We start from the raw sequence: 22,896 nt of genomic DNA, 5'->3' as shown, positions 1-22,896 counted from the left end.
ATAATCTCAAACACAAATCAATCATCGCGTCGCTTAATCCCTAATCTCTATTCGTAATTCGAAATCTAAATCCTTAAACGCGAAGATAATCTCAAATCCCCACTATCAACGAAGGAAAACCGAGTGGAAGAAGACTGGAAAGAAGATTGGAAATAAGGCTGGAATAATACTGGAAAGTGGACGAGTAAGGTATGTATAACAATATTGGAATATCATTGTGAATATATACTTTGAATATGATGCTGGTGATCTTAATGCTTTAACTTTTGGTTTTATTTATATTGATTGTGATGTAGTGGGGTCTTGCTACACTGTCTTTAAGTTGAATATGTTTGTATATATTGTGGTCCTGCTCCAGTTAATATGATTTTGTGGTCCTTCTACTCCAGTTGGTAAAGTGTGTATAAAGTGATAAAGTATGTTGTTGCTTTCATGTTTAAATGTGCATTGCATTTTTTTCAGGATGAATGAAAGTATGGAATTAATAATTCTTCATGGTGGTAATTTCGTCAAATCCCCTAGGTTAAAATATTAGAATGGTGAGACAGATGTAATGGTTGTGGACCCTGACTTAATATGTTATCCCCACTTAATGAAGTATATAGCAGCCCAAAGATATGAGAAAATAGTCTCACTTACTTATAAGTTGACCTTTGAACCCTTTACATCTTTAAAACTCTTACATAATGATGCTAGTAGTCTACACTTAGCTCAGATTGCTTGTGAAAATAAAGTGTGAGTTATATGTTGAGCATGGGGTAGATGAGCCTGGGGTGGTTGGTTTATGTTTACCTAGGCCTGAGGATGATGGGAATGAAGCTGGATTAGTGGGTGAGGAAGGGGGCCATAAGCTGATATAGTGGGTGAGAGATTGGGCACAGAAGATGAAGTACTGGGTGAGGAAGTGGGAGAAGAAGATGAATTACTAGGTGAGGAAGGGGAGTAGTGAAGTAGATGCTGATTTTGGTGTTGTGAGTGACTATTACAGTGGCAGTGACCATATAAGTAGCGGTAGTGACCATATTAGTAGTGGCAGTGAGGGTGAGCATACTAGAAATATGGATAAGAGGAAAAGGAAAATAGGAGTAGAAGCTGAACCTATACCATAATATGTGCCGACATATGAAAATCCTTTAGTAGATGAGGCAGATTCTGTGTACTATGATTCACAAGATCCACCAACTATTGAAGAAGACTTGGAGAATGAGGATGGGAATGAGGTTCAATCAAGGTATAATGATAAGTACCCTAAATACAACCCTAAATCTGATCCACTCTTTCTTGAATTAGGTATGTATTTTGATGATAATGTGCAGTTCAAACTTGCCATGATAAGTTATTCAAACTTGCCATGATAAGGTTGATTTTGATATCCTCAAATGGTGGAAGGTGAACTCTGAAAGACTGCCAATTCTCTCTAAAATGGCAAGGGATATTCTTGCAGTTTCAATATCCACTGTGGCTTCTGAAAGTGCTTTTTCAACCAGTGGTAGAGTGTTGGATCCATTTAGGAGTTCCTTAACTCCTAAGATTGTGGAAGCTTTAATTTGTACACAGGATTGGTTGAGATTACCAAATCAACCTATTCAAATTGAAGAAAATATTGATGATTGTGAAAGGCTTGAGAAAGGTAATAGTAGTTTACTTAAATACTTTCATTATTGTGTATTTATTTCATTATTTGTATGATAGTTAATGTGTTTTTTTTTTTTTTTTTTTTTTTTTTTTTTTTTTTTTTTTTTGCAGAGTTGCCAACTGGAATTAGGACTGCTGGAACTTCCCTACCAACCATTGTAGTAATGTTCATTCATTCTGCTCTCAGCTTTATATTTAGTTGTTATTCACTTATTCTGTTCTCTTAGAAAATTAGATTACCATTCTGTTTTTATTTATGGCTTATGAATTCAATTATGTAATTGCATTTTAGACTTTTAGTGCCTCAGCCCCTATCCACAGTTCCACTTGATTGAACATTTGAACAGCAGGTTACAGGTATGTGTAGTATGGGCTATGATGATGCTTCCACCTTTGTCTGAATCAAAGGACTTGGGGTTGGTATGTTGCTCAAGTTTTGGATTTAGTTCCAAAACTTTAGAAGCAATTTCCCTCAAATCTTAATGATATGAAACAACAGCAATCTGAGCCTATTTTGGATATTTTAGCAAATAATATTAAACTGTTATTCTTTTCATTTTTTTTTTTTGTTTTTGTTATTTGCTATTTAAATTTGCAACTTAAGCAGGAAGATGAGGAATGCTGATGCTGCCTGACTGCCTGAGTTGCTGGTTGGAGTGATTGCTGTTGGATGTTGCTGCTTTTGGTTTTTGAATGGTGCCTTAACACTTAACAACTTTATTTTTGAGAAATTGAATCTATAAACTCTTTTTGAATTGTAACTTGTAAGTAGTAAGCTGTAAAGTTGTTAGCTTCGTTAACTTGTAACAAGTTACTTTGTACTTGTGATTTGTGAACTTGTAATTTTGAAGTTGTAACTTGTTAACTACTTAGAAGTTCACAAGTTACAACTTATTTAGTGTTGATTTACTCATTCAGTAGTTAATTAGTTGTTTTTTTTAATTTTTATTTCATATCCGATTTATCCGTAATCCGAGGCAACCCGTCCGATATCCGATATTTACATATCCGAAAAGTTTAGACTTAGAAATTACACGGATAGGATTCAATAGTGGTAATCCGAGAACCGAACGGATCCCCATTCCTGCAACCCGAACCCGCCCGACTCGCCCGATGCACACCCCTAGCAGTGACCATATAAGTAGCGGCAGTGACCATATTAGTAGTGGCAGTGAGGGTGAGCATACTAGAAATATGGATAAAAGGAAAAGGAAAATAGGAGTAGAAGCTGAACCTATACCATAATATGTGCCGACATATGAAAATCCTTTAGTAGATGAGGCAGATTCTGTGTACTATGATTCACAAGATCCACCAACTATTGAAAAAGACTTGGAGAATGAGGATGGGAATGAGGTTCAATCAAGGTACAATGATAAGTACCCTAAATACAACCCTAAATCTGATCCACTCTTTCTTGAATTAGGCATGTATTTTGATGATAATGTGCAGTTCAAACTTGCCATGATAAGTTATGCTGTACACACCAAGAGGGATTTATTTTGGAAGAAGAATTGTTTAAAGTATGTTAGGGTTGAATGTCTTGGAAAGAGGTGTGAATTTCATGTGAGTGCAGGGTGGGAGGAAAGAATAAAGTGTTTTCAATTGAAAGTAATTATGTTGGATCATAAATGCAACACTCAATTCACCTTAGGCATTGTTAGTAAAAAATGGTTAGAATGGAAATATGAAGGCAATGTTAGGCAGAATCCAACTATTGGGTATTCAGAGTTGAGCAAAGATATAAAGTATGAGTTGAACCTCAATGTCACTGTCAGTATGTGTCGAAGGGAAATTATTGGGATTCTGAAGAAGCTTGACATAGCGTATGAGAGTCAATTCAAAAGGCTTAGGGATTATGCCCAAGAATGCTTGAATTCTAACCCAGGCTTTACTGTGAAGATTAAAACAACCAGAACTGTTCCTACTTCACCCTTGGTATTTGAGAGGATATATGTGTGTTTTAATGCCATGAAGAAGGGTTTTCTATGGGGTTGTATGAGGTTTATTCGACTAGATGACTGCTTTCTGAAAGGCAAATTGAAGGGTGAGATCCTCTCAGCTGTGTGTAGAGATGGGAACAATCAAATGTACCTAATTGCTTGGGTTGTGGTAGAGATTGAGAATAGCTCATCATGGAGGTGGTTTCTAGAGCTTTTGAAGGTTGACTTGGAGATTGTGGACAACACTCAATGGACTTTATTGAGTGATCAGCAGAAGGTAAATCCACTTCAATCCTAAACTTCTATAAATCTGTTACTGAGCTGGTTTCTGTAATTGCATTCAATCTGTTACTGGTTTTTGTAATTGCATCCAAAACAATCTCAACAACTCACAAACAAATACTAAATCACTTCTAAGCATAAACACATCAAAAACTCATAGTTTCTACTCATTTCTACTCAATGCGAAGGCTTCACAGAGCCAAATTTTAAAGAGGAATCCATGGGGTTATACCTCTTGTAGCTTCTCCTTCCTGCTTGGATCTCAGCCCCCTCTCCACTCAACTTCCACTACTTCTTTACCACCTAAACACCCCAAACATCAACAACAAACTAAGCCTAAGAGAACTCAAAGGATTAAGGCAAAGAAATCATCAAAACAAAGGGAGTAGATGAATGGTGGAGAATAGAACTTACTGTGTGTTTTTCTTCTTTCTAGTAGACAAGGTTAGGAGAGGCAATGGAATGAGATCAGGGATTAATGAGAATGAAGGTGTGGTTTTATAGGGTGCAAAACCCTTGGAGATTCTCCCATGATTGGTGGAGGGCAAAATGGTAGTTTGGTTGATTTTCTAAAAGCATCAGACAAGTTAGGCTAAGAGGTTTGTGGTTCACCAAGCAACATGAACCATAGACTAAAAAAATGCTATTTTAAGTACTTTGGGGTTGAAAATGAATTTTCTCAAAAAGCTATTTAGATGAACCCTTGTTTAAAATCTTTTGGGCATTCCCGGTCTCACTTAGATAAATTTCCCGATTAAAATCTTGGTACACGAAGTACCCAAAAATTAGGAATTTCTGAAATAGAATTAATTTTGGTGTCGAATTAATTTAAAATGTGACGAAAATATTTTATTCAACCCCGATTGATCGCAAAAATTTTTAATGGGATGAAGAAGGCTGTTTTGGGATTTCTTAATACCGGATTTATAAAATGAAATCTTGGGTTGTTACACTCTATCCCCCTTAAAAGAAGTTTCGTCCCGAAACTTAAAAGAAACGGGTAGATCAAGTTCTCGAAAAGAAAAGGTGATGAAACCAAAAGGTTGGAATTTTCTGTTGGAACACTTTGGAAAGATTTAGGAATCTCTGAGTTCTTATCTAACTTATCTAACATCTAAACAACTTCATCAACGAATCTATGACTGAAGTTAAAAGCTTGACTAGTTACCTTGATCAAAGAGGGCTAGATAACGACTCATCATCTCCTCCTCGGTCTCCCAAGTGGCCTCCTTAGACAACTGGTTAGACCACAAGACTTTGACTAGCTTCACTTTCTTTCTTCTCATATCCCTGGTCTTGTGATCGAGGATCCTAATTGGGTTTTCCTCGTGCATGAGGGACTCATCAAGCTCTACTTCCTCTGGTTGGATTACATGGGAAATGTCCGGGATATACTTCTTTAACTGCGAAACATAGAACACATCGTGTACCTACACTTGGTCCCAAAACACATCTAAGAACAATACCCTATATTCGAATCTAACTCAAGGTATAACATTGTACCTTTTCCAACTCCATGGGTAGGGCTAAACGATAAGCTACCATCCCAATCCTCTCGACTATGTCGTATGGTCCTATGAATCGAGGGCTTAGCTTTCCTTTTCTTCCAAATCTCATTACTCCCTTAGTGGGAGACACCTTTAGTAACACCTGCAATTTACTTTAAATTTTAAATTTCCAATACTTAGCACAAAATCAACTGTTGATTCACAAATTCGAGGTTACCTTATCGCCCACTTGGAACTCAGTTGGCCTCCTCCCTTGATCGGCATACAACTTCTGTCTATCTTGGGCCGCTTTTAATCTTTCTCGTACCAACTTGACTTTCTCTCCAGTTTCCTGTATGTACTGGGGTCCAAGCACCACTCCTTCGACTGCGTCTTTCCAACACAAGGGACTCCTACACCTCTGTCCATATAAAGCTTCATATGGTGCCATTTTGATGCTTGAATGATAACTGTTGTTATAGGAGAGCTCGATTAAGTCCAAGTGCTCGTCCCATGAACCATGAAAATCTATCATGCAGGCTCTAAGCATGTCCTCCAGAGTCTGTATAGTCCTCTCAGTCTGTCCGTCGGTCTCGAGATGGAAAGTCGTACTCAACTTAAGCTTAGTACCCAAAGTAGCTTACAAGGTCCTCCAAAACTGGGATAAGAAACGGGAATCCCTGTCAGATACTATGTCTCGAGGTATCCCATGGTATTTAACCACTTTCTCAATGTATGCTCTGGCCAATTGTTCCATCGTCCATGTCTCTCTCATGGGTATAAATCAAGCTGTTTTGGTTTGTCGATCAACAATTACCCATATCTTATCCTTTCCAGTCTTTGTCAAAGGTACACCCCCCACGAAGTCCATGGAGATTGAGTCCCACTTCTTTTCTGGTATATCAACGGATTGCACTAAACCTTTAGGTCTATTCCGTTCGGCTTTAACTTTATGACAATTTAAACATCGCTGCACAAACTCGGCTATCTCTCTCTTTATCTTTGGCCACCAGAAATGCATCTTAAGATCTCCATACAGCTTATCCCCATCGGGGTGTACTGAGTAGGGTGTACAATGCCCCTCTTCCATGATTTGCTTCTTAATCTCTTCGCATTTCATAGGTATACACCAACGTCCTTGTGCCTAATGCTCCCATCTAGATATATTTCGAAAGGTCCACATTTCCCATCAACCATCTTGGCCTTAATTCTTTCTAACTTGACATCCCCGGTTTGATTTTCCTTTATCTCATCAAAGATGCTCGGTGTCACCCTCAAAGTATACAATGCCATTTCTTGTTTAACTTCACCACTATTTCTTATCTCCAAATTTAACCGCTGAAACTCTCTACATAACTCATTTGGCACAACCCAAATACCTCCCAAGGAGTGACTAGACTTCCTACTCAAAGCATCGGCTATTACATTTACTTTCCCCTCATGATACTGGATCTCTAAGTCGTAGTCCTTAATCAACTCTAGCCACCGTCGTAGTCTCATGTTCAACTCTTTCTGGGTGAAGATATACTTTAAGATTTTGTGATCGGTGTAAATCTTGCATCTCACTCCATATAAATAATGTCTCCAAATCTTTAGGGCGAAAACCACTGCGGCTAGTTCCAAGTCGTGCGTAGGGTAGTTAACCTCATGCGTCTTCAACTGACGTGACGCATACGCTATCACCTTCCCATTTTGCATCAAAACACAACCAAGTCCCTTATGTGATGCGTCGCTGAACACCTCGAATCCTTCCTCACATGATGGCAATGTCAAAACCGGTGCCGAGGTCAATCTCCGCTTAAGTTCCTGAAATGCCATCTCACACTCCTCGGTCCATTGATACTTGGCTACTTTCTTAGTGAGACTAGTAAGAGGTTTAGCTAAAATCGAGAAATCGTGCAAAAATCTTATATAATAACCTGCTAAACCCAAGAAACTACGCACCTCCGTGACAGACTTGGGTACCGGCTACTCCGTGACCACCTTAATCTTGGATGGATCTACTGTTACCCCAGCTTTGGTGACAATATGTCCCAAGAAAGCTACGGTGTCCCTCCAAAACTCACACTTTGACAACTTAGCGTACAACTGATGGTCCCGCAATAACTGTAGTACAATCCTCAAATGCCTCTCATGGTCGTCCATCCCTTTTGAGTAAATCAAGATGTCATCGATGAAGACTACCACAAACTCATCCAAATACGGTCGGAATACTCTATTCATCAAGTCCATGAAGATTGCTAGCGCATTGGTCAATCCAAATGGCATTATAGGGAACTCATAGTGTCCGTATCTCGTACTGAAAGCTGTCTTCTGTATGTCCTTGTCCGCCACTCTCAACTGATGGTACCCAGACCGTAAGTCTATCTTGGAGAAGACTCCCGCTCCCTTCAATTGATCAAAAAAAACATCAATCCGCGGTAAAGGATATCTATTCTTCACAGTGACCTGGTTCAGTTCCTGGTAGTCTATACATAATCGCATACTCCCATCTTTCTTTTTCAAAAATGGAACAGGCGCTCTCTAAGGCGATACGCTCGGTCTGATGTAACCCTTCTCTAGCAGTTCCTGTAGCTGTCCCTTGAGCTCAGCCATTTCTGCGGGTGCCATACGGTAAGGAACTTTGGATATGGGTGCGGTGCCTGGCTGCAAGTCAACTGAGAACTCCACTTCCCTTACTGGAGGTAATCCTGGTATTTCATCGGGAAATATATCTGGGAATTCCCTTACTACAGCAATCTTTTCTAAGCTCTCGTCTTTTGCATCCAAGTCCTGGAGAGTACATAAATAAACCTCATGCCCTTTACTCATGTACTTCCTCATCTTAGCCATGGATACCACTCGCATGCCTGGTGGTTCCGGATTACCTTTGTATGATACGTACTTTCCTTTTGGTCCTCTCATTGTTACCTTCCGTTCCTCACATAGGATCTTGGCTTTGTACTTGCCCAGCCAGTCCATTCCTAAGATTACATCCATACCCTCCAGTTCTATCTTAATGAAGTCCCCGGGAAAGGTTACCCCCGATATCTCCACGGGCAAGCCTTCCAGGATGTCTTTGTAATCAATCAATCTTCCTGAGGCTAGCTGGATACTCATCTTCCTTTGACTTGTAGGCAGCCATCCAAACTCATCCACCATTGCCGAGGATATGAAAGAGTTGGTAGCTCCAGAATCGAAAAGCACCACTGCAGGTACGTGATTCACCAGAAACGTCCCCGTGACTAGCTCCACTGGTACGACGGGATCCAAACGAGTGGTGAGCACTCTCCCTTGTGCCCCTTCTTCTACAGTCACTTCATAGAGTGGCTGGTTGCGTTGACTCTTGGCAATTTCTTTCTTTCTCCCCGATCGGTTCTTTCTCTTCTTAACCCTCCCTTGAATTGACAAGCCAAGGGTGCACTTGCTACTAGGTGGTGACTTGTCTCCATAGGGCCGTCTCGGTGGCATTTCACCACCTTCAACGTGAAAGAGAGAAAACAAGGTTAGAGCTCCTAAGAGTTAACTGTCTCTAGCTTTCCTATCTCTAAGGCAAAGCTCACAATACTAAAGCACAAAAGCAAGCAAAGGCATCTTTTCTCATCAACTTTAACAACTTATCAAGAACACCTTCTCTTCTAAGCTTAAACTTTCAAGCTCTTGGTTTTTCTCTTTCAACTTCTCTCTTTACTTCTCTACTTTACTCAAAACAGATAACAAGGCATAACAAGCACATTGATAAATCACATAAGCAAGGCACAAGTATAAACTCTTATACTTTTACTTTAGCACTTTTACAAAGCTTCTACTTTCAAACTTTAACTTTCAAATATCTCAACTATTAACTTTCATTTTAACTTTTCACTGAAAACTTCTCTGCTTCACTTTCCAAAGATGTATAAAAGCACTTTAAACACATTGATAAAGCACAAAACATATAAGCAAACACAAAGGAACTCACGACCTCACCGCGTTCCTAACTAATGCTTAAAGTTTCTCTTAACTCTAATTCTCATACTTAGTCACTGGACTTAGAGACATTCTCATCTAAAGTTCATAACTTAGGGCTCCTTCTTATCTCAAATTTCATAACTTAGGGTTCTTTCCAATTCTTATCCTTCCTAGGATTTCCACTTAAAGTTCCCTTCTTATCTTGTCTTTCTTAAGACTTCAACTTAAAGGTCTTTCCTTAACTCGTCCTTCCTAGGACTTTTACTTAGAGTTTCTATACTCAATCTTAAGGGTCAAACTTCCTAAGTCTCCCGTGGTTCGCACCACTCTGATACCAATTTGTAACACCCCACTTTTCTAACTCTTAATTATAACTCTAAACAGTCATTAACATCACTAAGCAGTGGAAATAACTAATAAATAAATAGTGGGAGTGTCACCGCCACAACCACCACTCCGTGGTGATTGCACAGGCTAAGGGGTAAAACTAGGAATAAAGTAAAAGTCTAGCATCCATCATAACAACTGAAACATAAGGAGAAAATACATCACCCCAAAAGTCTACATCATCCTCAAACCATAAAGTCAAAAGGTCTAAAATCCATAATCGTAAACATCAAAACATAATCATCGAAATAATCAAAACATAATCATCGAAATAACTAGAGTTTTGATATCTCTATCTACGAGACTAATCTAACTCGACTTCTTCACACTGCTGGGTCCACCTGAAAGGGGTTTTGCAAGCAACACATAGACAAATAGGAAAACACCCGTTAGCACGAAGCTAAGTATAACAAGACTCAACCCTGTAAAGTACTATAGAGTATACTTAACATTTGATGTCTTTATCAATATAAACTCAACTCAAATCATCTTTAAATCTATCACATACTTTCTAGATGCTTGCACCTTATTATAACAACTGGCATGCTCATATATACATAAGATGGTACACTTGGATTCATCAACATATAATTCCTTAAATAACTTCTCAAATAATTCATAGTTTCAGATAGGATCATGCTAATAAATCATATAACAGGTATTCTCATGCTTTCACATTCTCATCACATAGATAATTAGAGCTTTTAGTACAACAAGATAATCATGCTCGAAGGAACATGTTAAGTCAAACCTTTCATTATAAAATCTCATACAATACTCTATTCACATGCAATCTCGTATAATACTATGCATCACTCTCATATACAATCTCGTGCAACAATATAATCATACTCATATGCAATCTAGTGCAATAATAAACTCATACTCATATGCAATCTTATGCAACAATATAATAATACTCTTATGCAATCTAGTGCAATAATATACTCATACTTATATGCAATCTCGTGCAACAATATAATCATACTCTTATGCAATATAGTGCAATAATAAACTCATACTCATATGCAATATAATGCAACAATATAATCATACTCTTATGCAATCTTGTGCAATAATATAATATATATACTCATGTACACTCGTTGTAAAAATAGAGTACTTTCTGTGGAGGTCTATTGAGTCTATCTCGACTCGCTTTCTTTCTCTTGAGTCTCTCTTGACTTGCTTTCTTTCTCTTGAGTCTCTCTTGACTCGCTTTCTTTCTCTTGAGTCTCTCTTGACTCGCTTTCTTTCTCTTGAGTCTCTATTGACTCGATTTCTTTCTCTTTTCGCTCGTAGACGGCTCAGGATTTCACCGTAGCGTGAATTGCCCCATTAGGAACGGCGTAAGTCTGACCAAATATCTCCTACCGTCAATGTAACCAATCTCGTGGTTCACGCGCTGTGGAATCAGGTATCGAACTTTCAGTGTGCACACCCCCTACCAGGATTCCAAGCCTGATGGGTAGTTTCCAACCTTGTAACGTGCGAATACGCCGCGTTACATGTACTAGGACCACAATGTCCATAACAATCATCCGAGAGGACATAGTCCAAACGGGTCCTCCAAAACCTCAGCGATTTGGATAATACATACATACATACATATATACATATATACATACATACATACATACACACACACACACACACACAGATATATATATATATATATATATATATATATATATATATATATATATATATATATATCATGCATCACTCTTATGCATGCAATAACTTTACCACTTCTCAAATGCATCAAAGAATGCTATACACATGCTCATGTTCTTTGAAAATAATACTCGGGCTCACGTTGGCCCCTTTTGCATTTTTTTTGAAATTTTACATATGTCAAATAATGCAATTTAATCATGCTATAAAAGTGAATCACATTCTCAAATGATCATGCTTCTATACTTAATAAAATCATCAAACAGATCACAAAGATAACAATTCCTCATATACAGTGCATAGCAAAATATATACTCTGTGTAGTATTTCATCCCAATTTCCTTCATAACATACTCATTTTAGATCCAAATTCAAACAAATCAAAGCCAAAATGTGCGTCAAGACGGTCCCGAAGAGCCGAGCCACAAGGGCCCGTAACACTCATCCCGAAACGACACGCAGCTGAGCCACAAGGGCCCGGCCACTGCATAAATTCTTCTCAAAATCAAAGTCAGGGACCTGGGGCGGGACTCCTCATGGTCCGCCCCTTGTATCATGTCACTTCACCGGGGCTAGGCGGCGGCCCTCCCCTAAGGCCGTGCCCTAGTCCCGTTCATGCACGGCTCTAGCCGGCGGCCCTCGTGATGGGCCGTGGCTAGGGCTGTGACTCTGATCTGGTGCACACTGTGTTGTGCACCAGAAGGTTTTTCATCTGCAAAATCCAATCCAAACAAGTCCAAAACAATCTCAACAACTCACAAACAAATACTAAATCACTTCTAAGCTTAAACACATCAAAAACTCATAGTTTCTACTCATTTCTACTCAATGCGAAGGCTTCACAGAGCCAAATTTTAAAGAGGAATCCATGGGGTTATACCTCTTGTAGCTTCTCTTTCCTGTTTGGATCTCAGCCCCCTCTCCACTCAACTTCCACCACTTCTTTACCACCTAAACACCCCAAACATCAACAACAAACTAAGCCTAATAGAACTCAAAGGATTAATGCAAAGAAATCATCAAAACAAAGGGAGTACATGAATGGTGGAGAATAGAACTTACTGTGTGTCTTTCTTCTTTCTAGCAGACAAGGTTGGGAGAGGCAAGGGAATGAGATCAAGGATTAATGAGAATGAAGGTGTGGTTTTATAGGGTGCAAAATCCTAGGAGATTCTCCCATGATTGGTGGAGGGCAAAATGGTAGTTTGGTTGATTTTCTAAATGCATCAGACAAGCTAGGCTAAGAGGTTTGTGGTTCACCAAGCAACATGAACCATAGACTAAAAATGCTATTTTAAGTACTTTGGGGTTGAAAATGAATTTTCTCAAAAAGCTATTTAGATGAACCCTTGTTTAAAATCTTTTGGGCATTCCCGGTCTCACTCAGATAAATTTCCCGATTAAAATCTTGGTACGCGAAGTACCCGAAAATTTAGGAATTTCCGAAATAGAATTAATTTTGGTGTCGAATTAATTTAAAATGTGATGAAAATATTTTATTCAACACCGATTGATCGCACAAATTTTTAATGGGATGAAGAAAGCTGTTTTGGGATTTCATAATACGGGATTTATAAAATGAAATTTCGGATTGTTACAAATTGCCTCGCCAAACTTCCAATGATCTTCTCAACCCTTAGATGATTAAACAAGGCTAAGAACTAGACTTAGGAATCTAGAACTTGAGATAAAAAAAAAACTTAGCTATGCAAGATCTATAGTAGTTTTATTTGTTTTGGGATTTTCGGGTATGTGTATGAATGTAAAGAATAAGATAGTGGGATATGCCTTCTCGGCTTGTAAACTAGCTTCTCACAGCTTTACTTAGATTGAATGCTTCTCACAAACAACCTAAACATTCAATGCAATTCTCATGCAAAGAAAAAGAGAGAACTTCTCATTTCATTTCCAATATTACAAGCTGATTTGAACCATTGGGTGATGGGGTTTTTATAGGGAAAAATCAGGGATTAAATGTATAAAATATTTTAGGTTTCATCCCTTAACTATGAAGGAAATAATTAAAAATTATAAGTTGCAAAATAAACCTCCCCTCCCCATATTTGCGTACGAAATCTGATTGTTGTAAGCTGAATTTTCTTCCAAAACTGTGCTGTCTTTCACATGAGTTTGTCATAAGCATTTAGTGCTTTGTTTCCTTGAGTAAGCTGATTGCTTGAGGTGCTTGCTTGAGCTACTTGGTTGATGACAAGCAAGGAGGTGAGTGAACAGCTAAGTTGTAACACCCCTAAATTTTAAGATATTTAAAACCTACAAAATAAAGGATAATCTATTATTATTTCCCAAACAGAGCATAAGCTAAACATAATAGTTGGGGTGTTAGGCCACATCTGAGCTAAAGAACTCAGATGCACAGGCTAAACTATCTAACAAAGCATAAACCACAATTGATATCTAAGTACAAATCCAGGCACGCAGGTCATTTCATCAATGCTAGAATATCTTAACTAAGTCCATGAATCCAACTAGCACGCTCCGAAGCTACTCAACTGTCCCTAAAAAACATTTGGTGTAACAACCGTCAACGAATAATGCTGGTAACCCACTCCAACGCGTTAAGTACAATATAGGTAGATATAAGAAACTCATTTTGAAACTGGAATACATATATACTTACGGGACTTTAGTTTAAATCCAAGATCAAGACTCAAGACACAATAACAGACTCATCCGTATAGAATAATCATAAAGACTAACATGCATCCTAAGAACGCAATACAAGACATAACATGCATATAAGCATATAAATAACAAGTAGAGGAACCGAAGGCATTCAAGACGATCAATTAGCAAGTAATCAGCAAAGCACACAATCCATCTTCCAACCTTATACCAAGTTCCAACCTTGTAGTTCCCCTCCGTCCTTATATCAGTTCCAACCTATACCTCCAGGCCACCCTTATATCACCACCCCTTATTCCTCCGGGTAACTACATGCCCCCACCGACAAACCACCTATCAACCACCAACATATCAAGATGGTGCCGCAGTGCCATTCACATGATCCGCACCTCTAGTGCCAATATCAAGGGGTTAGCGCATATGGCTCTAACATGACACCGCAACACTTATAACCTGACCCATGCTCAACGGTAAGCTAGTCGAAGGTGGGTGTGTGCCTTCAGCACAGTCACCGCTATGGCCTGTACCTTTAGTACAATGATCGGGCACAAGTGGTGTCAATCGCCAACAATTCATTTCCACCAATCACAACTCATCATCATCATCATCATCATCATCATCATTAATCACACCGGTCATTGCGCAATGACCACGATACTCATAACCATTCAATCAATCAACACATAATCACATAACAATCAAGACACAACAACAACGACACGTATTACACATAAATTCCTAGAACGATGCCTAAACACCAAACGAGGCTCATACACGACAAACGGGGTACACCAGTACACGGAGAAACATCAAACTGGAAAAAACATCACGAACCACGACAAGTTCCTAGCGGGTAGGTGGCGGGTGGTCAGCCACCCGCCGGCGGGTAGCCAACATTCTAGCGGGTGGCCGGCGGGCAGGCCTCCGCCCGCCGGCTGCCCGCTGGGTAGGGCTCGCCGGGCAGCGGGTCGGTGGTGGGCGGTTATGTAACATCCCACTTTTCTATCTCTTAATCACAACTCTAAACCAAACATTAATATAAACTTAAGCAGCGGAAATAATACTTAAACGAGATCTAGTGGGAATGTCACCGCCACAACCACTACTCTTTGGTGATTGCACAGCCAAAAAGGGGTAAAACTAGAAATAAGATTATGTTTGGCTACTAAATGTAAATACTGGAAACGTAAGGGGGAAAAATGTCACCCCAAATAGTCTACATCAATCCTCAAACATAAAATCAAAAGTCTAAAATCCATACAGATCATCAATGGTACTGGAGTTTATATATCTATATCTACAATACTAATCTAACTCGACTTCTTCACACTGCTGGGCCCACCTGAAAGGGGTTTGGCAAGCAACACATAGACAAATAGGAAAACACCCGTTCGCACGAAGCTAAGTATAACCACACTCAACCTTGTAAAGTACTCTAGCATTTACTTTGAAAACATTTAATTTCTTTATAGAAATAAGCTAAACTCAAATCATCTTAAGATTTATCACATTCTTTCTAGATGCTTGCACCCTATAGTATCTGCTGGCATGCTCATGTATGTACAAGACTGTTCACATAGATTCAACAACTTATAAACTTCTCAAATAACTTAACAAGCAATTCATGCTTACGGGTTGGATCATGTTAAAAGACCAAATAACAGGTGTTTACATGCTTTCACATTCTTATCACTGAACTTGATAAGTAGAGCTTCTAATACAACACGATAATCATGCTCAAAGGAATATCTTAAGTCAAACTTCTCGTTATACAATCTCTTACGATGCTCTATTCGCATGCAATCACGTATAACATTAAGATCATACTTCTTATGCAATCTAATGCAATAATATATTCATACTCATATGCAATCTCGTGCAATTATATAATCATACTCTTACGCAATCTAGTGCAACAATATACTCATACTCATATGCAATCTAGTGCAATAACATAATTATACTCTTATGCAATCTAATGCAATAATATATTCATACTCATATGCAATCTCGTGCAATTATATAATCATACTCTTATGCAATCTAGTGAAACAATATACTCATACTCATATGCAATCTAGTGCAATAACATAATCATACTCTTATGCAATCTAGTGCAACAATATAATCATACTCTTATGCAATCTAGTGCAACAATATACTCATACTCATATGCAATCTAATGCAATAATATAATCATACTCTTATGTAATCTAGTGCAACAATATACTCATACTCTTATGCAATCTAGTGCAACAATATACTCATACACTCTTTTATAAATTAGAGTACTTTCTGTGGATGTCTCTTTGCTACTTTCTCGGGTCTCTCTTGACTCTCTTTCTTTCTCTCGAGTCTTTATTGACTCTCTTTCTTGAGTCTCTTTTGACTCCCTTTCTTGAGTCTCTGCTGACTCTCTTTCTTTCTCATATACTCGTAGACGACTTAGGGTTTCACAGAAGTGTGAATTACCCCATCGGGGATGGTATAATTCCGACCCAATATCTCCTACCGTCTACGGAACCGATCTCGTGGTTCAAACTCTATGGAATTAGGTATAGAACTATTAGTGTGCACACCCCCTAACTAGGATTCCAAGCCTGGCGGGAAGTTTCCAACATCGTAACGTGCGAATATGCCGCGTTACATATACTGGGACCGCAATGTCCATAAATATCTCCCGAGAGCACATAGTCCAAACGATATCCTCCAAAACCTCACCGATATAGATAATACATAAATATATCTCTCATGCATCAATCTCATGCATGCAACAATTCTACTACTTCTCAATGCATCAAAGAATGCTATACCACATGCTTATAGTTTTGAAAGTATTCTTGGCACTCGTTGGCCCCTTATGCGTTTTTGAAATATGACTCATGTGAATGTCAAAATGCTTTATAACATGCTTCTAAATCATGTATAAACTAACATGAAGTATTCAAGAATATATCATCATGCTCGGTTTGCAACATAGCAATTTCTATACATTTCACTCAATAAATATGCTTCTATTCTCATTGATCAAATAACACAATTTAATCATACTTTCATAATAAATCATATTCTCAAAGAGTCATGCTTCTATACTCAATAAAATATCATCTGATTACAATAATCAAATAATTCTTCATACACAGTAAACTAGCAAATATGCACTGTGTAGAAATTCTTCACAAATTCCTTCATAACATACTCGTTTTTAAACCAAATTCAACGAAATCAAAGTCAAAACGTGCGTCGAGAAGATCCCGAAGCGCCGAGCCACAAGGGCCCTTAACCCTCGGTCCGAAACGACACGTAGCTGAGCCACAAGGGCCCGACCACTGCACAAAAATCCTTCACAGAATAATCTCAGGGACCTGGGGCGGGACTCCTCATGGTCCGCCCCTTGAGCCCCGTTAAAGCACCGGGACTAGGAAACGACCCTCCTCTAGGGCCGTGCCCTAGTCTCATGCCACCACGGCTCTAGCCGGCGGCTCTCCTGATGGGCCGCGGTTAGAGCCGTCTCTTTGAACTGGTGCACACTGTGTTGTGCACCAGATGATGTTTCTCTTGCAAAAACTCATCCAAACAAGTCGAAAAAAATCTCAACAACTCCAAACAAATACTAAGTCACTTCTAAGCATGAACACATCAAAAACTCATAGTTTCTACTCATTTCTATTCATCACTAAGGCTTCATAGAGCCAAAATTTAAAGAGGAATCCATGGGGTTATACCTCTTGTAGTCTAATCTTCTTGCTTGGATTGCAGCCCCACTTCACTCAAGGATCTCTACTTCTTTCACCACCTAAACATCTCAAAAACCACACAAGACCTAAGTCTTAAACCTTCAGAAGAGATGATATGTAGAGAAACTTAGAGAAGGAGGAAATGAATGGAGAAGAAGCTTACTACTATGGTGTAGGCAGCCAAGGAAGAGATCAGGAGAAAAAGAGGCAAACACAATTCTATTTATAAGGGTTCAAAACCCTAGGATGATTCTCAATGATTGGTTGAGGGCAAAGGGGTAATTCTACAAGCTAAAAGATGAATCAGGAAGGGATTTCTGGTTGTCTTGTGGTCCACCATGCAACATGAACCATAGGCTAGAAATGCTATCTTTTATTACTTTGGGGTTGAAAGTGAATTTTCCTAAAAGCTATTTGGATGAACACTTGTTGAAAAATCCTTTTTGAATTCTCCCGGTCTCACTCAGAAAAAATTCTCGATTTAAATCTTGGTACGTGAAGTACCCGAAAACTTAGGAATTCTTCGAATAGAATCCATTTTTGGTGTCGAATTAATTTAGAATGTGACGAAAATATTTTATTCAAACACCGATTGATCGCAATTTTTTTTAATGGAGTGAAAATGGCTATTTTGGATTTTCTTAATACCTGATTTATAAAATAGAATTTTGGGTTGTTACAGGTCATCCCCCCACTGGTACATAAACAACTTTTTGGTCCCGGGATCACTCGTGGAACCCGAAACCATGTCCAAAGACATTCAAACCATAATGACAACACCACGTATTCAATTAACGGAATCAAACCAAGAATCATACAAAATACGTTCTAACACGATTCCTAAAATGCCAAGACTCAACATAAATCATATAATGGTTCATGAGCATCTGAAACCACAGGAAGATCATGAAATTTATATGCAAAGTCCTAAACACAAGTCCTACGCTAGACTCAACACCGGATCATGCATAAACCCACCCAAATATACCAAGAACATCATAATACGAAATTCACGATATAAACCCTAGGGCTCTAGACTTAATTAAAAATACAAGATCACACAGATAATCAATCACAATATCAAGAACATCAAGATTATCAAATAAGCACAATATAAATCCTATGCAAGGGCTCTATCAAGACTCAATCACAGAATTACACACACAATTATCAAAGGAGCCAATAAATAAGATATAGCAAGGAAAATAGGTTTTGTTCAGACATGCGTTATCTCTTAGCCTTAATTAATCCTCCCTTGACTATTAAGGTTCTTCTCTAAGATTTCCATCCGATTGATCTCCCTAGGCTTGGCGGTGGGGAATCTCTTGGGCATAATTTCGTGTAATATAACTATGGGTGGTAAGGGTTCTAATTGCCTTCTAATCCCCAATTTATAGAGTTAGGAATCATAATCAGAGTCTGAATAGTAAAGACCTATTTTCTATTCCTAACAGATATATAGGTTTAGGATTCCTAATTAGAATCTGAGTAGTAAAGGCCCACTTTCTTTATTCCTAATAGACTTAAAGTCCTTATTATAAACACAGGTCTACAGTCCCTGGTGCACCACATCACATTAATTAATTAAAGGGAACCCTAACCAAATTAAATCCTTTTTAATTATTATTATCAGAATTAATTAAATAATTAATTCGAGATTAAAGTCCGTAACACAGGGTGTTACATAAGTAGTGAAGAAGTTGCACAAACAAGTAGGTGAATCACTAAGCTAGTAGGTGATTCATCAAGCTAGTAGGTGAAGCACACTCCTTCAGCTAGTATGTAACACCCCCTAAAAACAGGCTAATTAAAACCTTAAAACACGTAGATAACACAACTAAACAACAAACACAGCAGAAGACAAAAAGATAGCTGGATAAACATAAATCCAAGTCATGGGGTGTTATGCCACGTTCACCAACAAGGATGAACGCTACGACAACATCTGCATTGTTTACAACTATCCAAAAGTCTCCAAAGTCTATAACTAGAGCGGCACACAGGCCATAAAACCAACGGGAGAAGCTATGCTAACAGACTAGACTGCGCACTCGTCTAGACATCACCTGAAAGAACACAATAAAACATGAGACGACGCCCGGTTAGCGAATAAAGCTGGTAACCTACCAATACATGTGAAATAACATACATAAGTAAGATATAAGTTGTAAAGCCATTTTCGAAATGGAATACATAAGTATATAAGTACAAAACCAAGAGTAATAGTCAACACAAGACTCAACACTCTCAACAAGGATACGGGAACACATCCCAAACCACAAAGACAACAACAACTCAAAAGGATAAAGACAAGACCAATGGAAACACATGCCCTTGTGACTACACACGTCACAAGAAAGGGAAATCATAACCACGGCTACACAAGCCCTCGTGACATCACCCATCACGAGTTGATATGCCTTCCTTATACCCGGTTCCAACCTTATGGCTACCCCCAACCTTGTATCTTCTTTCCAACCATTACCTCCAGGACCCCTGTACTTCTTAGTCCAACCTTTTCCCTCCTGGGACCCTCGTCCCCCACCAACAAACCACCAACAAGACCACCAATTTCATAGTACACGAGGGTACCGTACACACACACGACAACACATGCCACCCAAGAATCACGTGAACTTTACACAAAGGTCACAACTCCATAATCATGTCACGACCACCACGAGGACCACTGCAATACCTTGGTGACTAATGTCCCATTCCACTAATCGTGCAATCCAGGTAAAGCCACACACACATTACACCACAACAAGAATCAATCAACGGATAACAATGAAGATATGAAACCACACTTAACCAAGGAATGGGTCACAACCCAACAACAACAATGAATAACACAAGTTATCATCAACCAATCGGAAGGTACAAACAACGCACACGCTAGCATTTAAACGCCGAACTAGCATGCTTATCAAATGGGTAAACCAAAGATTGTTCCGAAGAACACACAAGACTCATAACGGTTTAATGAATCACAATGTTGAACACTTAGCACGATTCACGACACCAAAACCTACATGGAATCCTACCATATAGTTCTAGACGTACGAAACATCAAGAAGACACTCAAATAGTTCCACGAAAGAACATCGGGAAGTCAAAAGACCAAATACCGAGTAAAAAGAATCACGGGGAACAAATCCCCAAACAACACCACTTGTGTACCCGCGGGTGGGCCCACGGGTAGGCCCCTACCCGTGGTCCTGCCCGCGGGTACAGGCCTCCTTACCACACGTACCCCGCGGGTGGGCCTCCTACCCGCCGTTCCGCCCGCGGGTACCACCTGTACCACAAAACCACACTTCGCGGATTTTTCATCTCCAACTCAAATTCAAGTCCAAATCATGCCAAATCTCACCAAATACAACAAAATGACTTGTATCAAAGGAAATGCCATGCAATGGCACAAAAGAACCCTAAACACAAGCTCTAGATATGCATTTTCACAAGATCATGCATCAACACTCACATTTCATAGCAAAACACATGTAGAATCCAAGAAATATTCACATATAGGTAAGCAAAATAGGTTTTGTAGAGCATGGGTTACTTCTTGTAGACTAAAGACTTCACTTTACACCTCAACAAGCTCCTCACAAGGCTCACCTTCCAAACCCACTTCAAGAACATACCAAAAGATCATAAAGATCCTATCTTTAAGAAAAGACACCTTAGATAAAACCAATAACACAAGATGAACTTAGATCTTACCCTCCTAGATGCCCAAATATAAGAAAGGTTGAATCTTGGAAGCAACTCTTGAAGTTTTGGCAAGGTTCCAACTTGCTTGGAAGAAAAGCTACTCCCCTTTTAGAGAGAGGGTGAAGCTAGATTTTTAGAAAAGTGTAAGGATAGAATGGAAGTGGTCTCACTAGGTTAGGTTACATTGCCAACAACAAGTGAAAGGTCAAGAATACCCTTACTAACATAAGGAAGTGTAAGGAACAAGGGAACTCCCTACAATGCTCAAGGTACAACTTTGACTTTGGGGTTGACTAGTCAATTACTAGTCCCCAACTATTAAATTTCAGGAATTTAAGGAATTAAATTACAAATTGAAATAGGATTAATTACTCAATTAATCCCTTAATTGGATTTGGATTAAGGGGTGTCACATCTTCTCCCCCTTCAAAGAAGCTTCGTCCCCGAAGCTTGGGTACGACGAATTAAAAGCAAACGGTGAAAAGAAACAACATTGTGACAAGAGGTTCAAGAACAAGCTCTTTTGGTCAAAACTCAAAAGATTTCACAAGAGTTTCAAAACAAGAATGAAGGCGTATCAAATCAAGGATTGGCAAGAGTTTAACAAACGGATAGATTGAGCATCACGCACTCTAGCCTCAACACAAACACCGACTTCTAGACGACCACCAAGAACTAGGCAACCAACACCAACTACTAAGCTAACTAAACACCAAAACAACAAGCAACAAACAAGCACAGAAGGCAAGCACAAACAACGAAGACGAGGTACCTGCTGGGAACAACTTTGGATACAACTCTCACATGGTGGACTCCAGCTCCCAAGTAGCTTCCTCAACCCCATGATGCGTCCACCAAACCTTTACCATCTTTACAGACTTCCTACGAGTGTCCCGAGTCTTGAAATCCAGAATTCTGAGCAGCCATTCCTCATAGGTCAAGTCCTCATCCAAAGGTATCTCTTCCGACGGTAAGACATGAGTTGGGTCGTGAACATATCTCTTGAGCTGCGATACGTGGAACACATCGTGCACTCTCTCCAATTCCAAGGGCAACGCCAAACGATAGGCCAAACTTCCAACCCTCTCAAGGATTTCATACGGACCTATAAACCTGGGGCTCAACTTTCCTTTCTTTCCAAACCGCATCACTCCTCGGGTGGGAGATACCTTCAACTAAACTTTATCCCCAACCGATAAATCCACTTGCCTTCTAGTCAAATCGGCGTAGGACTTTTGGCGATCTTGAGCCGCTTTCATCCTTCCTTGAATTTGTTTAATCTTCTCGGTTGTGTCAAGCAAAAATTGCGGCCCCAACACTATCGGGTTGACTAAATCCTCCCAACAAAGCAGACTGCGACACTTCTGACCATAGAGGGCTTCATAAGGCGCCATGCGTATGCTCGAATGATAACTGTTGTTGTAGGAAAACTCGATTAAATCCAAATGATCCTCC

At 39.2% G+C, this 22,896-nt stretch overlaps 4 protein-coding genes across 4 annotated transcripts; 1 reads left to right on the top strand and 3 right to left on the bottom strand.

The window, feature by feature from the left end:
• Positions 1-2,748: 2,748 nt before the first annotated feature.
• On the top strand, positions 2,749-3,876 carry LOC109178784. Its single transcript, XM_019328373.1, has 2 exons — positions 2,749-2,812; positions 2,912-3,876. The coding sequence occupies exons 1-2, from the start codon at positions 2,749-2,751 to the stop codon at positions 3,874-3,876; spliced, it is 1,029 nt and encodes a 342-aa protein (XP_019183918.1).
• A 3,439-nt stretch (positions 3,877-7,315) lies between these two features.
• On the bottom strand, positions 7,316-7,831 carry LOC109178608 (RNA-directed DNA polymerase homolog). The gene has a single exon (XM_019328187.1). The coding sequence runs from the start codon at positions 7,829-7,831 to the stop codon at positions 7,316-7,318; it is 516 nt and encodes a 171-aa protein (XP_019183732.1).
• Positions 7,832-7,870: 39 nt separating this feature from the next.
• Positions 7,871-8,797, bottom strand: LOC109178486. The gene has a single exon (XM_019328147.1). It carries the CDS (start codon positions 8,795-8,797, stop codon positions 7,871-7,873), a length of 927 nt encoding a protein of 308 aa, XP_019183692.1.
• Positions 8,798-22,241: 13,444 nt separating this feature from the next.
• Positions 22,242-22,589, bottom strand: LOC109178423. Its single transcript, XM_019328078.1, has one exon. It carries the CDS (start codon positions 22,587-22,589, stop codon positions 22,242-22,244), a length of 348 nt encoding a protein of 115 aa, XP_019183623.1.
• Between the last annotated feature and the right edge of the window lie 307 nt (positions 22,590-22,896).

The sequence above is a fragment of the Ipomoea nil genome, unplaced genomic scaffold (genome assembly GCF_001879475.1).
Source record: "Ipomoea nil cultivar Tokyo-kokei standard unplaced genomic scaffold, Asagao_1.1 scaffold0099, whole genome shotgun sequence".
NCBI classification, from domain to species: Eukaryota; Viridiplantae; Streptophyta; class Magnoliopsida; order Solanales; family Convolvulaceae; genus Ipomoea; species Ipomoea nil.
This window is presented reverse-complemented; position numbering and strand designations above follow the sequence as displayed.